The 16,827-nt window shown below is 32.9% G+C and overlaps 1 protein-coding gene and 1 long non-coding RNA gene across 4 annotated transcripts in view; one reads left to right on the top strand and one right to left on the bottom strand.

The window, feature by feature from the left end:
- The window catches only part of LOC126264451 (uncharacterized), a 27,482-nt gene extending 16,505 nt beyond the window's left edge, over window positions 1-10,977 (bottom strand). Inside the window, exon 1 of the long non-coding RNA XR_007547159.1 lies at window positions 10,597-10,977. This is a non-coding gene — a long non-coding RNA (uncharacterized LOC126264451). The remainder of the gene's footprint in view (window positions 1-10,596) is intronic.
- LOC109608253 (early endosome antigen 1-like) overlaps window positions 1-16,827 on the top strand; it is a 27,129-nt gene extending 10,302 nt beyond the window's left edge. Inside the window, exons 1-4 of one of the 3 annotated variants that reach the window (XM_049962418.1) lie at window positions 13,792-13,875; window positions 14,945-15,507; window positions 15,567-15,840; window positions 15,895-16,827. In XM_049962418.1, coding sequence (XP_049818375.1) covers window positions 13,801-13,875; window positions 14,945-15,507; window positions 15,567-15,840; window positions 15,895-16,467 — 1,485 coding nt within the window. In that variant the 5' untranslated portion in view covers window positions 13,792-13,800 and the 3' untranslated portion in view covers window positions 16,468-16,827. Of the gene's footprint in view, window positions 1-13,791; window positions 13,876-14,944; window positions 15,508-15,566; window positions 15,841-15,894 lie in introns of those variants that run through there. The other 2 variants (XM_049962419.1, XM_049962420.1) reach the window with 2 other exon arrangements.

The raw sequence follows: 16,827 nt of genomic DNA, 5'->3' as shown, positions 1-16,827 counted from the left end.
ATGGTTACATTAAAAATTCTCACAAAGTGAACCAACCCAACAGAATCAAGGTATTGATCGTATTTTTTTATCTGTGACTCTTCATCAAAAACTAATCCTTATATATTAACAAATTACATACCTACATAATATTTTTGTTAATATATCTTCTTCGGTTAATTGGATAACTAAAAATACAAATAAACCACAGTAAAAAATTAGAATTTGTCGTCTTGTTGATAAGATAGGAATTAAACTATATATGAAAACTAGTGCAACAATAAAATTTGAACAATGGTAGACAATGTTCCTATGGATGCATTTTGGACTGGGAACTAAGAAATACTCACAAGACCAAAGGCCTCTTATTCAAAATGATATGTGATGAAAAATGGATACTATAGGACATTCGGCAACGATCATTACTATGACTGGAGTGCACGTAAGTCCGTAAATTCTTTCCAATAAAGAAATTACACCAAAAGAAGAGTATGGTTACTGTTTGCTGGTTCGCCGCTGCTGTTATTCATTACAGCTTCCTGAATTCTACACATATAAAATATTAATTAATATTATAAATTTAAAAAATAATGAACTAAGAATTTATTTTTATTTAAAAAATCTTCTATCAATTTGATTTTTAACAGATGACAATTACAAAAATAGTCAAACTATGAAATTGTGGTTTTTGTTGATAAGATAAAAATAAAGCCACATATGAAAATTAATGTGTAATCCTGGGCCCAACACATTGTTGATGTCGTCATTTTTTAGCATTGCTCAAAGTGGAACAATAAAATTGTACAAATTTGCTTCTTATCTGTTTTTTGCTGGGGAAAAATACTGTTGAAGCCAAACAGTGAATTCATAAGCATTATTATTATATAATATTAATTATTATTGTAAATTTAGTAAGCATTTATTTTTACATTAAAAATTCTTACAAAATGAACCCAACAGAATAAACATATAGATTCTATTTTTTTATCTGCGACTCTTCATCGTAAATTGAAACTACATACTAACAAATTATAGTACTATATAATAATTTGCTAATAAATCCTTTTCAATCATTTAAACCGATAGTTAAACTGTGAATTTGTGGTTTTGTTGATAAGATAAGAATTAAAACACATATGAAAAAGTCCAAATAATAAATTCGTAACATCCATACTGTTTTTATACAAACAAGGAAAATTCAACACAGTCTTCTATCCGCCTCGCTGAAGAACAAGAACAATGAGATCTCATACAAATAATAAAGATCCACCCAGTGAGGAGTGAGGACTGATACATATATATATGTAAAGTTACCAATAGAATTGGAACGAAGAAGCATTGAAGATTGATAAAATATGGACACCAGTGCTCAAAAACACCAGAATCGGTAAGCAGATAAGAACGGCCAATGAACAGGACGAGATTTCTAGTACCACAGTTGTCCAAGTTGTCATTTCAGATGTCAAAAAGATACGAACCAAATCAAACCTCTGAAGACGCTAGCTACTTGTGCTAGAGAAACGTCAGGAAATAATTTCAAAAAACAAATATAGATATGGAAACAATGGTCACGAAAGCCTTAACCTTTACATTCAAAAATAATTATATCTTGTCAATAAACCCCCAATAATTAATCCAAACAAATTTCAACACTTCCAATTAATACCTATCCCATCTAATGGTGACTACTCAAACGAAGCAGGAAGGCAATATAATAATAATTTAGTCTATAATAATAATTTAGTTGAGTTTAATATTTAAACAATTGTAGAAGAGTGATATGAAGCACCAACATTTTTATGCGGAATCTCCAATAAAATTCCAAGTGTAAGTACTTCAAAATTTTTAAGAAAATTGTATCTTGTTCGGGCAATATTATACTTAAATTATCCATTAGCTTCAGCGTTACAAAGAAGTTAAAATTTGATACAAAGTATAAGAAACAAAGTTGGAAGTCATTGTTTGGGAGCTTTTGTGCTAAGTCTGGGGAATATGACGGATGTTCCAACACAACAACACCCCTTTTAGCCAAAAACTCTTTCATTATTTTGCAATAGAGTCGGCATTGTGTTGTCACGCAATAGGCGATCGTTTGATGTTGGGGCGTGAATTCGATTATATAATTCATGGTTTTCGATGACAAACAAAATGGAATTGTGAAAATAGTATAAAAACCAGAGCGACGGAAATTTCAAGAGTGATTAAATAATTGTTTACCTGTTTAGTTCAGTTTTCATATTCTGGGTGGCTTCACTTGAGGAAGTTTTGAGACAGATCGTGTATATTTTCACACTAACAATGATCTAGGTATTCGTATGTTATTGCAGATATGTCTGGGTTATATGAAGAATAATCGTCTTAATCATATTCTTGATTATCTGTTTAGGAATCATTAAATTAAGAAACAGTAGAATTTAAAAAGCGTCTCAAATCAAAATCCAGTTACGGAAGGGCGACAATTACCATCTCAGTATCAGCCTAAAGTCAATATTTACAGAATTTGAAATTTTATTTTAAACTTAAATTTGTAACTTGACCTGATATGATAGATCGTATGAAATACAGATATGCTATTAAGAAATATAATAAAAACTAAACTACATGGTAGTTTTTAATATAAATTTATTAAGAATTTAAAAAAATTATTTATAAAACCATTATAAAACTAAAAATTATTTCAATGGTGCAATAGAAAAATAGGAAACGTTTTTTTTTTATTCATATATTAAAGGCGAAATGGAGATATAATATTGTTTATTTCCTAATGATAATATTTTCCGTCTTATCTACGGTACCATAAGAAATGACAAAACCGATGGTTAAGTTATTACCGACCGAGTGAAGTGTGTGTGTGTGTGTGACGGGCAAACAAACGTAATTGTGTAGCAAGTTTCGGCAGCGATAAAACCGGGACATAATGGAAGGTCTTGTGCGATCAGCACATACTCGCCTTTATTAAAATACAAATAGTAAATAGTATTTATCGCAACGAGACATCGTTGCAAAATTGACATAACCTCAATAATTAACCCCAACATTCGTGTTGTGTTTGGGGGTAGCAACTAGCGAAAAACTTGTTTAATTTGGGTCGTAACCTGGGTTACTTCCTAAATAAACAAGTTCTACAAACTTTTTTAAGTTGTAGTGTTGTGTTCAGTGTTTGTGCAGTACCGCCATGAAGTCTAGCGGTAATAATCGATCGCGAAAGTTGGGAGGATGTTCTCCGCCTGCCCAGGACTCTAAAACGCGTGGCTCCTCGTTGGAAGTGCCTGCTCGGCCCATCAAGGGTGCAGGCGGCGCTGGTTGAGAGTCTCCAGCGTCGTTTAGACTCTGTGGCCCCCGGTGGAATTCCGGAAAGTTCTTCTGTTTCATTATCAGTGCCCTCTCCCCTAGGGTCTGGGCTGTCCCCCGTTTCGCCCCCCTGTGTCGTCGCTAGTGCGGTGGTTCCCCCGGTGGTGCCTGCAGTGCCTATCATCCTCTAGTAGCGAGGGTGGGTCGCCAGGCCCCATCCAGTCCTGCTCTCCTCCCGCCATTGAGTCTGCGGCTCAAAACCCAAAAGCAGTTCCGATCCACATCCGGGATAACTCGGTGTGGCCGGAACTGCGGAGCAAGTTCGAGGCCGAGGGCGAGAGGCTAAAGCTTGCAAAAAACACGTCGTCGGGGGTCCGCATGTACACGGAAGGGGTCACGGACCATCGCAGGGCCACCCGAATATTAGAGAAGGAAAACGTCACCTACCACACCCATCAGCCGCCCGTGGACAGGCAGCTGGTGGTAGTCATCCGTGGTGTGAACCAGAGCCCATGGTGTTCACGGATTTGGTGGAGCTGGGATTCCCGGTTACCGCCGTATACCGGATGAGAAGGGGGGAAAACCTCTGGCCGCTTGTGACCGTCCACCTTAGCAAGGTGGGCACATTCAATGAAATCTTTAAACTTAGCTCGCTTGCAGGGTTGCGGGTCTCTGTTGAGCAGAAAAGAAAGGCTCGAGCTACGCTGCCTGAAATATGGTCACACATCAAACTACTGCAACGCCAATTGGGCGTGCCCTTTCTGTGCAGGACCCCATCCATCTGCTGAATGCAAGAGGAAGGGCGATGGGAAAGCAAAGCCCAGATGTGCCAACTGTGGTGGAGAACACAGCGGCAAATATAGGGGTTGCCCTAAGGCCCCTAGGCCAAAACTCATTACTGAGGGTCCTTCTCCCCTTGCACCATCTTCTCCCCCCTCTCAAGCTGTAAAATCATGCTCCGTTGAGCCAGATAGATCGTTTGCGGCTGTGGCTGCCAGTGTTGCAAGGTCGTCCCCCTCAGCCGCCCCCATCGTAAGCCAAACCCCATTGCTGGGGACTTCAACGGTAAGTACACAGCGTGGGGTTGTGCAAGATCAAACACCAACGGCGGTTACCTGCTGCGGGCGTCACTAGACTATCGGTGGAATCCACCGAGACGCCAAACCACTTCCCTGATAGTCCCTCATGCCGACCTGACATCCTTTCCATGTTCCTCTGCAAAAACATCGCAGAGGTGCCGGAGGTCATTAACCACCGGGTGTTGTCTTCGGACCATAACCCAATCTCCCTGGCCCTTAACGAAAATTGTTGCCAGTCGGAGCCTCGTAAGAGGAAAACCAACTGGTTGCAATTCCGTTATTTAATGGAAACCACCGATTTGCGGTGCAGGTTTTTGAACTCTGAAAGGGATATAGACGGTGAAGTGGATAGGCTTTTGGCAGCGTACTCGGGACCCCTTCACCAAGGCTCGTTACATCGCCCTGAGCCGTGAGGTCCGGGCCCGCCTGCTTGAACTCAGGAGCTCCTCGTTCCAGGAGTTCATAGCAGAGGCCGAACTCCATCCTCGTCGGACCTGGAAAGTCATAAGATCTATCCGAGGGAGGCATATGCGTTATCCGCACCTTGTTCATGATGGTGTCCAAGTCGTCCTGGACAAGAATAAAGTGGAGGTGTTTGCAGACTCCCTTGAGCGGCAATGCTCTCCAAACGCCAGTCTTCCTGGGTTTGTTGTAGAGCACAACTCCATCAGCCGTCAGGTGGAATCTATGACTTTCCCAAAACCTGATAGTGACATTCTTCCTACTTCTCCTAGCGAAGTCAGTGTTATCCTTAAAGGCCTCAATAACCGGAAAAGTCCCGGCCCAGACACCATCCCCAACGTGGCCCTTAGGAAGCTTGCTACCATTCAGGTGGCAATGCTTACTAACATTATAAATGCGATGTTCCGTCTCCACTACTTCCCGTCGGCATGGAAGGTGGCGACGGTAGTGTCCTTTTTAAAACCTAACAAACCTGCCCACCTTGCTAGCAGTTACCGTCGGATTGAGGAATTTATGGCAGACCAGCACATCCTGCCGAATGCTCAGTTTGGATTTCGTCGAGGCCATGGTACCGGTCATCAGCTTTTGCGGGTGACTGAGGATATAGCTGGAAGGCGTAACAAGGGGCAACATGGTACCATGTTGCTCCTTGATGTCAAGCAGGCGTTTGACAGGGTCTGGCACGCTGGTCTAATACACAAACTGACTTTGCTAAACTTTCCTTCTTATCTGATCGGCACTATCCATTCTTTCCTTTCCAACCGCTCCTTTCGTTCCAGGGTTGGAAGCGAGTTCTCTTCTTCGAGAAGTATTACCGCTGGTGTCCCGCAAGGCTCCAAACTATCTCGTACTCTCTTCAATCTCTATTGTAGCGACATACCATCTTGTCCTAGAGTTACTATGGCAATGTATGCCGATGATGTTGCCTTAGTTAGCTCCCACAGGGTCCATATTAGGAACTTCCTGCCTAAACTGCTCTGTTGGTACTCTCGATGGAGATTGGAGATAAATCCTTCTAAATCTGAAGCTATCTTCTTCTCAAATCGACGAAGGCTGCCACCTAAATTCCATATCAATGATCATCAAGTTGAGTGGAGTCCCAGCGCCAAGTACCTGGGTGTCATACTTGACAAGAAACTCAGTTTCACTCCCCAGGTCGCTTTGGTAAGGGAGAAAGCTCTAGCAGCCTTTGTTGCTTTGAAATCTTTCTTCCTTTCTAAACGCCTTTCTTCTTCTCTTAAGCTGCGCGTTTTTAACGCGACAGTCCGCTCTCTCTTCACCTATGCTCTTCCTATATGGGGCACCGCCGCTCCTTGGCTCATTGGGTCCCTGCAAGGGACCTACATGAGGCTAGTGAGGTTGGCCCTTGGTGTCCCATACTATGTTCGTAACAGACAAGTCTGTTTCGAATACATTTCCTCTCTTTCGGAGCTGCGGCGCAAGCATGCCCTCAATCTCCGGAGATCTATCTTTCAACACTCTAATCCGGAGATTGCATGCTTGCATGATATCCAACACTGTGAATCCGACAGATACAAGAGACCTTGTCTCTTGGCTGTCTAGACTTCTGCGTCTCTTCGGGACATCTTTTCTTTACTACTACGATTGTTACCTCTTTATTTTTCCCTTCTTTCTATTTTCCTAAACCTTTATGGTTAACTACTCTTAGGCCATGATCTGTGTCGGAGAGGGGTTTTTAGTCGGTAAAGTCCGGCACTACGTCTTGTAGATTTCCCCCTCTTTGTTCCAATAAAAAAAAAATACAAATACAAAAAAAATACATTTCATATGCTAAAAAAAAGAAACAGTTTCTTGTATCGAGTTGTAACTAGAGATGAAAAGTGGATATATGTTGACAAACAGGATCAGTTTGGGAAAAAGAAGATGCTGTGTGGGATTATCAGAAACAAATGATCAATTTCGAACCACGCATTGATTCAAGAACGGCTATATTGGACTCTAAACCACAGCAGAGTCATTCTGAAGCATGACGTTCCACCACATCCAGCCAGAGTGGTAAAAAAAAACAATTTCATGCCAGCCACCGTATTCATTAGACTTGGTACCTTCTGATTATCACCTCTTTCCATACATGGAACATCTAAAGGTTGAACAATACTTTAAAACTTTCAAACATGTACGAAAATGGCTCCATAAATGGAACTAATTATTAATGATCATTTCATCTTCTTTAAATAAAAGAACCGCTTCTTTAAATTTGAACAAAAACTAGATAAATTTATTTAATATATGAATAATTTCTTACTACAAATAAACACTTTGCGTTAATTTTAGTTGTTTTCCGTAGTCCCATTAATGTTGGATATTTGTATCTTTGTTAATATAAAATTGTTTAAGACAATGGTTAAGTCAGCTATACTACTATTGTTTTTAATGCTTTTTTAGTTTAAAAGTTGACATAGGCCCTTCCGATTTTTACCTATTCCGTTCAATGGCACATGGCCTGGATGAGTTATGTTTCAATTCTTATGAAAATTCTAAAGAACGGATCGAAAGACATGTAGCCTTTCAGGCTGTCTAAGACTGAAGGGCTACATGTCTTTTCCGACGATGAATTTTTATGCTGCCAGAAAGATGGGAGGCGGTAGTGGCTAGTGAAGGCTAACACTTTCAGTGCTTTTATTGTATAAAAATAAATAGAAAGAACTTATTCAAGATCCAAATAATAATTTGAAATATTGAAATATACCATCGCATATATGGTCAATCTGTAGATGTTGTAGATATTGAGATTGATCTGAAAACTTGAGAATCTTCCGCAGGAAATACTGCTACATATGTAACTAATGATTCCGGTAATGACATTACATTTTTATATTTTCTTTTGTTACTATAAAATATGTCTTTAATAATTAAAATTTAATATATTTCAAGTTTAGAAAAATATTATTGCTTTAACTAAATGACAAATAATAAAATAATTTAAAATTATATTAATTCAATAATTTGATAATTCAATATTTGATCATTTATAAAATTGTATTAAATTTGGATTTTAATTTTAAACTTGTTTTTTATTAACTAAAACAGTGACAGACTAGTATTTGTTAATTTTAGAAGAATTAAGATAAAATCAATAATATATTATTAGATATATGAAAAAAAAAAATATATGTATTTTTTGTAACATAAATATGTATATATTTTTTAAAACAAAACATTAATACTAATAAAAATGTTACAAATGTTCTACAATTTGTTACTTTACTTTCTGAAACAAACAAAATTCAATAGAAAATATTAAGATATAATAAAGAGATTTGATATCCTTAGTTTATTAATAGTTAATGAAAACAATGAACAACATAAAAAACAAAATACTTTTTACCTTATAACTTATAAAGGAGAAAATATCAATTTGGTATATATACATATTTATGTTACGAAAACAAATACTATTACGTCACTGTTAATAAAAAAGGAGTTTAAATTTAAGATCCAAACTTAATACTATTTTATAAATGTTCAACAAATTATTGAATTAATATAAATTTAAATTATTTTATTAATACTGATTTAGAAATGTTACAAGTGTTCTATAATTTATTGTGTAACTTTACATTCTAAGAGATTTACTTTTAAAATAAAATAGTGTTAAATTATCAATAAGAGATATTCTATACAAAGTGGATGATAAAAGTGTTTGTCAGAGCTTTGTTTGTGAGGAAATGGAAGAATCTGTGCTGATAAAACAAGACTTTCACTTTGGATGGACCCTCCTTTCAGAACAGTTCAAAATGAAGCAGCCTTCATGAAACAAATAATGATTGAAATAAAATTATTATTAGGTACAATGAATTATAAGGGTTATGAGATTGTTTTGGAATATGACTATTCTGATTAATTAATTAACCAGATTACATATACAATAATAATATTGTATAATAATGTATTGACCCAACCTTTCAACCAAGACGACAGACTCCAAGATGAACAAGAATCTTTTATATAACGTAATAGAATTTTTGTAAACAAAATATTCTGATAATTACCGCCACCACTTCGACCCACATTCCTATATAGGACTTAATTTGCTGTTAATAATTAGAGAGGACAAAGGTAAAATGAATAACGTGAAATGTCTTGATACAACGTTGAAATCGACCTTCAAATCTGACTTCCCCAGAGACATACATAGTATTATATTGCCAATAAGAGATATTCTACATAAAGTGGATGATAAAAGTGTTTGTCAGAGTATTGTTTGTGAGGAAATGGAAGAATCTGTTCTGATATAGCGAGACTCTCGCTTCAGATTGACCCTCTTCTCAGAAGAGTTCTAAATGAAAATTGCCTTCATGAGACCAACAATGATTGAAATAAAATCATTATTAGATACAATGAATTATAAGGGTTATGAGATTGTTTTAGAGTATGATTATTCTGATTAATTAGTTAATCAGGTTGCACAAACTATAATAATATTGAATAATAATAAGAATATTAACAATATTGTAATTGTACTGTATAAATTAAATTTATTTCTATGTTTATATATATTTTTAGTTAGTTAGAAATATATATTGTAAATGAACAATTGTTTATTATAGAAATAAAAATTATGAAAAAAATTGTATAAACGAATTATTCTTATTGACAACCTTAAGAGACATTGTATAAATTATAAATTTTTGGATAAATTACAATAGATTAAAGGTTAGGATAAAGTGAGTGTTAACTCTCCTCGTATCTGAATGATAAAAATAAAAAATTGAAAGACATGGGGTTCCCCAGCCACATATCAGATTTCACATAAATTTAATTATATTTAAATTACAGAAATATATCAGAAAAGCGGATTTTACTCCCGCTGATTTTGGCGTATAGCGATTTTCCGTCCACTTACTCATATAAATATGAATTTATATTATAAGTAGTATAACTAACATGGTTCTGTGACAGTGCAACCATGACCCCAAAGGTTATGACCCTTGGATCGCAAAGAAGTGTGTCATTTGGTGAAGAAGTGTGCTGAAGAGCCATTGTCGACAGTGACCAGAAGGTCTGAAGGAAAGCAAGGAGGAAGAAGGACTAAAATTTGTGTCCTTCTGGTGATGGTTGCTTCGGATGGAAGCGGCCATCCACTGTTACAGAACCATGTTAGTTATACCACTATTATATACTATTTTTACTATTTAATACTAACAGTCGCATGTGTTATCTTGTATAACTGTTATTCCTGCTTCCATGTAGAATTTGTCTAATAAAATATAAATATTGATAATAACATTTAGTTTTTGTATAATAACGAAACTTCACACGCCGAGGGTAATAATAGTAATGTATGGTAAATTATGTATGACATACCATTATTACTAAGATAAATTTGAGTCGATCAAAATCTTAAAAATGATATTTATTTTTATTTTACCAAATTATTTAATGTTCACGTCAAATACTTTACTTTGTAAAAAATATACTAAATTCAATTTAGAAAATAATAAAAGTAGATTGTGTGCTTATTTGCTTATCTGACGTGTTAATGACAGATTCAAAAATGAATATTAATTAAGCGATCATTGTTGCAAATTTCAAAAATTATATAATCATATGACAAAATGGTTATCTATATTCCATCACACAACTGTGAGAGTTACTGTCTTTAGTTTTTTTCTCATATTATAGGGGAACAAATAAAAATATGTACATAATACAACATTTTCACATCCATTTTGTGAGGAAGGATCCACATTCAAATTATTGGTACTTAAATGAATTTCTATAAATATAGAAATTAATATAAATAAAAATAATTTGGATGTACCTCCTTTTGTAAATATAAATCTTCAAGACCTTGATTTGTCCAACAACAACGTTTACGAATGATACAAAAATTAAATTGAATTTTTTAGACAATTTACTAGGCTTGAGGTATCTAAATTTGAGCATAAATCTATGAAATAGTGTGAATTTTTCTTACACTATGGTAAAAATAGGAGAAGTTGCAATGGCATATAATCATTCGTTGTATTGTTGATTCCCGAAATTTCATTATTTGATGTGACTTAGGTGTAGGGATATTAAATAAAATTATGTAAATAAAAAATACTATTTCCAAATAAAGTAACATTATACTCACTGAAATTTGTTTAATTCTATAATTTACCATATCAACTTCTTCTCTTTTTACCACAGTGAACGAAAGAGGCAGACTACCTAATAGACTCTCTCTCTAATTGAGATACCTCAAGTCTACTAAATTTCCCAAAAAATTAAATTCAGTCATGGCGTCAGTCGTCAACGTGGCAATTTTGTTGTTTGATAAACCAATTTCTTGAAGTTTTGTATTTACTAAGAGGGTTCCTTCAAATTTTTCAATTTCAATTTGAATCTGTACTTAAATGAATTTCTATAAATGTAGAAATTGATTTAAGTAAGCTCCTTTCTTATTTCTATTTTAGATATGGTGAATTTCCTGCAATTTCTGCTGGAAGAGTCCACATTGTAAATGTAGAGTTCAGGAGTTTCCAGAAACAATCTGAACTCATTGCTCACGTATATTCCTGTGCACAGCATGGGGTGACTGATCATTGGTGAACGGTAAATGGTTGTTGAGTTAAGGCTGAAATTGAAATAAATAAATAAATAAATATTAAATAATTCCTAATAAAATAATACTCACCTAAATCTGCCACGTGAGCACTTTACGTTCTTAGATTCAAGTGTGGATATACGATGTGTATCTTATTTACAAATTTAATTCGTCTAACACTATAAGGGTCATATTGTAAGATCTTAATATTGGAATGTACTTTAAATATACAATAGATAAATTTTGTGAGTATCTAAATGTATTTTTCATGATTTGAACAAAAGAGTATAAAAATGTTCATGTACTGCACCTTTAAACTAGTTTGTCTCTAAAATCTTAAAGTTGTTATTAAATAAACAAACAAGTTTTAGATGTAGTAATAATAATTTAAAGAAATTTCTTCATATTCATCATATTAACACAGACTACAGTTTTTAGAATTCTTCCATAGTTGAATAATGAACAAAAAAGTAAGAAATAATTTAAATTCGACTTTAATCTCATATAATTATATAAATTAATTTCAAATAAAAAATCTTATGAGATATGTTTAACACATTTTAAAACACAAGTGTTTATTTTATAAATATACTTGATAATGATTGATAATTATAAAAGAATTAACTTTGAGGTCGAATAACTTTTAAATCAATCGACTAAATGAAAACTCATAAAAAGCCATTTTTAGAGATCATTAAATTTTCTATAAAAATATGTATACTTCATTATTTTAATTTTATTTGTGCCCGAGTAACAAAATTCTAAAGAACAAAAATTTTTTGCATGTTATTTCCATAACTTTATTTTAAAACACATATAATTACATATTATTCACACAATAAAAAAACTTATACTGTTAATCTATTTACAAAATATTTTTGGTAAAATTTAAGCAATTGGTGAGTTAGATAAATATAATACATGTTCCACTTGTTAAATATTTTTCTTGTACTATTCAAAATTCTTTGAATACCAACTTTCTTCTGAAAGAATTTTAATAAAATCAGATTCTGAATCATTAAAAAATCAACGTCCTATCTAAAAACTATTTTTTGTGCAATCTTCACCAAATCGTAGGTTTCAAAAATAATCTAGGAACTGACACAACGATCCTCTAGTTCCTAAACATACTAATAATGAGAAAAGGCTGATGTAATGAGAACGATAGAGCACAAATCTTAAAGTTGCAATTTCGTTGGCAAAAAAAGTAATTAATTGATTGTGAACTAAGGTATCGAATTGCAGAGGTTGGTAGAGACAGCTAAATTTGAAAAAAAAAAATACTTTATTTTATTTCCTTTATTTTATATTATTTAAGAAATATTTTAACTTTGTTCAAAAATTAAAATAAAAATGTCAGAAAAACGATTGTGGTAATCAAAACTAATGAAGAATACTTTTTTTCTTCTAAATTGACTAGTTTTAAAAACAATATTGAATGGTGTAGAAAACGGGGAGAAAAAAATAATTCGCAAGAATCTATGCTATTCTGTTATTATGAAAAGAGTTTATTACATTGAATTGTAGGTGTATAATTTAAAATGTTAATTGAGAAAAATCAATTTTTGAAAATTATATTTGAGGGGCTGCAATTACTCCATAAAAAACTTTATAAAAAAATATTCGGATTTTCTTCATTACTGAACGAGTTCTACTTGTACCCAAATTTTGACTTTAGAAACAACTTGTATGTTTATATTTTTTTTAGGTTGACCAATTATATTGGATAATCCTGTCGTAACAAAGGCACAAATAATAAAAATCAATAAACAGAATCCTACTTTGCTGTGACAGAAACAGTATTTTGAAAAACATCATAATTTGAGAAATACGATCTCTTCATATACGCCAATTGCCTTTTATTTAACTTGTAATAATTATTTTTGTTGTTTTTTAGTTACCAGATTATTATTACAAAATAATACAATTAACAAATATAAAATGTAATTGTTATCAACAGTATAATGTTATTCGTATGCTTTGGGATTTTTCTGTTTTTAACTTATTATATTTTGAAATTAAAAAAATTTGTAAGCAGTTAACACAGTCTTTTCTTCAAAATCTGGATTTCATTTCATTTTAGTGTTCAATTAAGTCGTTTAAAAAGGGAACAATTTCAGTATTCCACACCTCAACATTAAGCAGTGTTACCAACGTATGTTTGGCTTTATACACCATATATTTTAAAGACTTATTTTTAATTTCCATAAATTCAATTATTTTCAAATATTCAAAAATTTTTAAACATTCAATAATATATTAATATATTTATTAACACATTAACATTTGAAGAGATGCTGAAAAAATTAAATTAATTTCCTATGTCGGAGCTTTAGACGCTCTTTATGTTACCAAGGATTTAAACAAATGAAAATCGTCACAAGCCAATCTAGTCATTCTGTCATTTGTCTTGAAGGCATACGATCATCAAAAAATATGGCTAGTGAAAATGAAGGTAACAAAAATCTGGAAGCAATTAAACAAAAAATTTCTCCAGTTATACGCTCTTTGGTAAGTTAAATTCAATTTATACTAATTATTATTACTATTATTATGTCGAATACTGAAATCTGATTCGTTAACCTCAAATTTTGATATATGGAGAAGGGGGAGTTTTTGCCATGGAGTTTCGGATTCCACCGTGATCCACATTATTATTCAATAATTAAAAAGTAATTTTTCAATGGACAACCTACGATTAACGATTTACATCTCGATAAGCAGTTTTGGTTAAATCTTTCAAGAACAAGTTTTTTTTTATTTTACATCAAGAACACATAAGTTCTATTTTACATCTTATTAAATTATGTTTGGGTATTTATACATTTATATATGGTGTATAGGTCTACGTTTGTAAACGTTTGAATTATTTCCTGTGATTTCGCTAGCACGAGTAGCTAGCATCTTCAAAGAACTGATTTGGTTCGTGTCTCTTTGACATGTCATTGACAATCAAATGACAACTTAGACAACTGATGTTTGAGAAATTTCATGATGGTGTTTTTGAGCACTGGTGTCCATATTTTATAAGGTTTCTTTTTCTTTTCTATTGAAGTTGTTTCTGTTTTTATGGCCTTTAATTGCTTCCCTAATCATTCTGTAGTGTATCTTGGAATATCATCTTATGATTTCCATCTAACAGTACATGTTCAGCTATAGCAGACTTGTCTAATTGTCCTAGTCTAAATTTACTTGTAACTTATCCAAATCAAATATGTTTTCAAATACAAGTTGTTCATCAATTCCATTAAATGCTTAATAAAATATACCTAATAAGATTTCAGTAAATTAACTACCGACTCTTTTTTGCCTCCTGGTCTATTCACCGAAAAATTATAAACTATCCTTCTTCTATTTCTACAAATCAATAACAAATTAAATATTGTCACAATCCTTCCTATTAAGCTACTCATACGACAAATGAACAGAAATTTAAATGATCAAACTGTCTTACACATTTATTACAGTTATCTTCCATCACATTGAAACACTACACAAGCCAAACTATTTAATTTAAATTTTTAAAACAGACACCGAGACATCCAATGGTGAATAAAAACTTAATCTCATTTTATTGCAGTCCGCTTCTATAAATAATGTAAGTGAGACTAGAGAAAAAGCAAAAGCTTCAAAGGCTGATGAGGTGGAGAAAAAAGTAGAGCTTATACCTTTCAATAAATTGATGCAAGCTTACAATAACTCCCATTTGGAATTCCATCGCATGGTTACTGACATGATTGATAAAAGTTACTTGGAATTAAGCACGGACACCAAAATGAGATTCGAAGAAGCCCACAAAAATGCTGCTGCTCTAGAATTTTACAAAACTCTAAAGAAGGAAGTAGAAGATATATATGAAACGGCTTTGGCGACAAGAAAAATTAAAGAAAAACTAGTAGTTGCTGACATTGATGAGGATCATAAGTGTTACGCATCCAAATTAGTTGACTTACAAGAATTGATTAAGATATCTGAGGGGAAACTGCTAACAAAGAAAGAATACGACAATGCAATTAAAAAGTTGAGAGATTCTAATGAAGAACTCCGGCTGTCAAATTTACAGTATGAAGCTAAAATTAAAGAACTTAAAAGCAATATTCGCAAATATGAAAAAAATTTTGAATTAGAGCATATTGAAAATAAGTAAGTAATATAAGTTTTAGTTCCTGTTAATTTTCTTAATGCAAACATTTTATTTTTAGGATTGCTGATGAACAAGAAAGGGCTTCAGTCATCTCACTTTCTAGACGAGCCGTAAGAATCACTATTAACCAAACTCAACAAAAAATAAATGAAGTAATACAAACTAAAGGTAAAACATCGTACAACATTTCAAAAGCAAAAAGCCTAAACGATAAATTAGATAGAAAGTATTTTAAAAAACATGAATATTTGAAATCGGAATTGCTTATGAAACTCAACGTTTTAAAACAAATGAATTTATCGAATGAATCGAACTTGACCCAATTACAAACAGTAAGTTTATAAAGAAATTTTAATTTTCTGAAACACTAACGGAATACTTTTTAGGAACATGATTTATTACTGTCGAAAGTCAAAAAAAGTAAAGAAGATATAATAAAAAAACAATGTCTAATCAGTGAAATTTCTAAGATGAATTTTAAAACGAAGAAATATATTGATTCTAACATAAAAGAAATGAGTAATTTATTGTCCCAAATGCCTGAGCTAAAGCTAATTAATTCTGATCACCAAACTGAGATAAAAAAGTTGAATACCAAGCTTTCCAATTATAACGCCACTAATGATAAATTTAAAAGTGAGTTACTGACGGAATTTGAAGCCTTAGCCAAAAACTGTACTGATTCGTACGAGATGAAACGTAAACAATGTGAAGAAATGCAATCTAATAATGAAAAAATTAAGCAAATGTGTAAGAAGAAACAAGATGAAATAACAAAATTATCGCTCGAATTAAAGGAGCTAAACAAGTCTAAAGAGAACGTCATTAAGGAAGAGGAAGAGATAAAGAAAGAAATTGAAATACTAGAGAAAATTGTTGTTAAAGCCAGACAAAATAGTAAGGGGATAAAAAACCCCTTATTTAAAGAAAAAGAAGAGAATAGCGGTGATAGTTTTTAAATGATTACTATCCTTACAATACTCACAAAAGTTGATAGTGTCTGAAACACAGTTCAGTTCAGTCATTTTATACACTTTAGGTGGTGGTTATACACCATATATTCTTATTTTTTTCATTTTATGACCTTTATGTAATATTTTTAAATTTATTTCCAATATTTTCACTACATTACAAATACGTGGTGCTAACGTATGATGTGACATCCTTCATAATTTATGTAAGCTGAAATAAGTTGAATTACAATGTCTTCATTTACCTCATACGTTGTCATCGCACAAAGAACTAGGAAATTTATTGTGTTTATTGTTTGTTCATTTATTCATTAGGTTTTGTATTTAAATAAAAATTTTTGTACCGGT

Source organism: Aethina tumida, chromosome 2, assembly GCF_024364675.1.
Source record: "Aethina tumida isolate Nest 87 chromosome 2, icAetTumi1.1, whole genome shotgun sequence".
In the NCBI taxonomy this organism is placed as follows: domain Eukaryota; kingdom Metazoa; phylum Arthropoda; class Insecta; order Coleoptera; family Nitidulidae; genus Aethina; species Aethina tumida.
The sequence above is the reverse complement of the archived record's forward strand: the minus strand, read 5'-3'. Positions and strand labels throughout refer to the sequence as shown.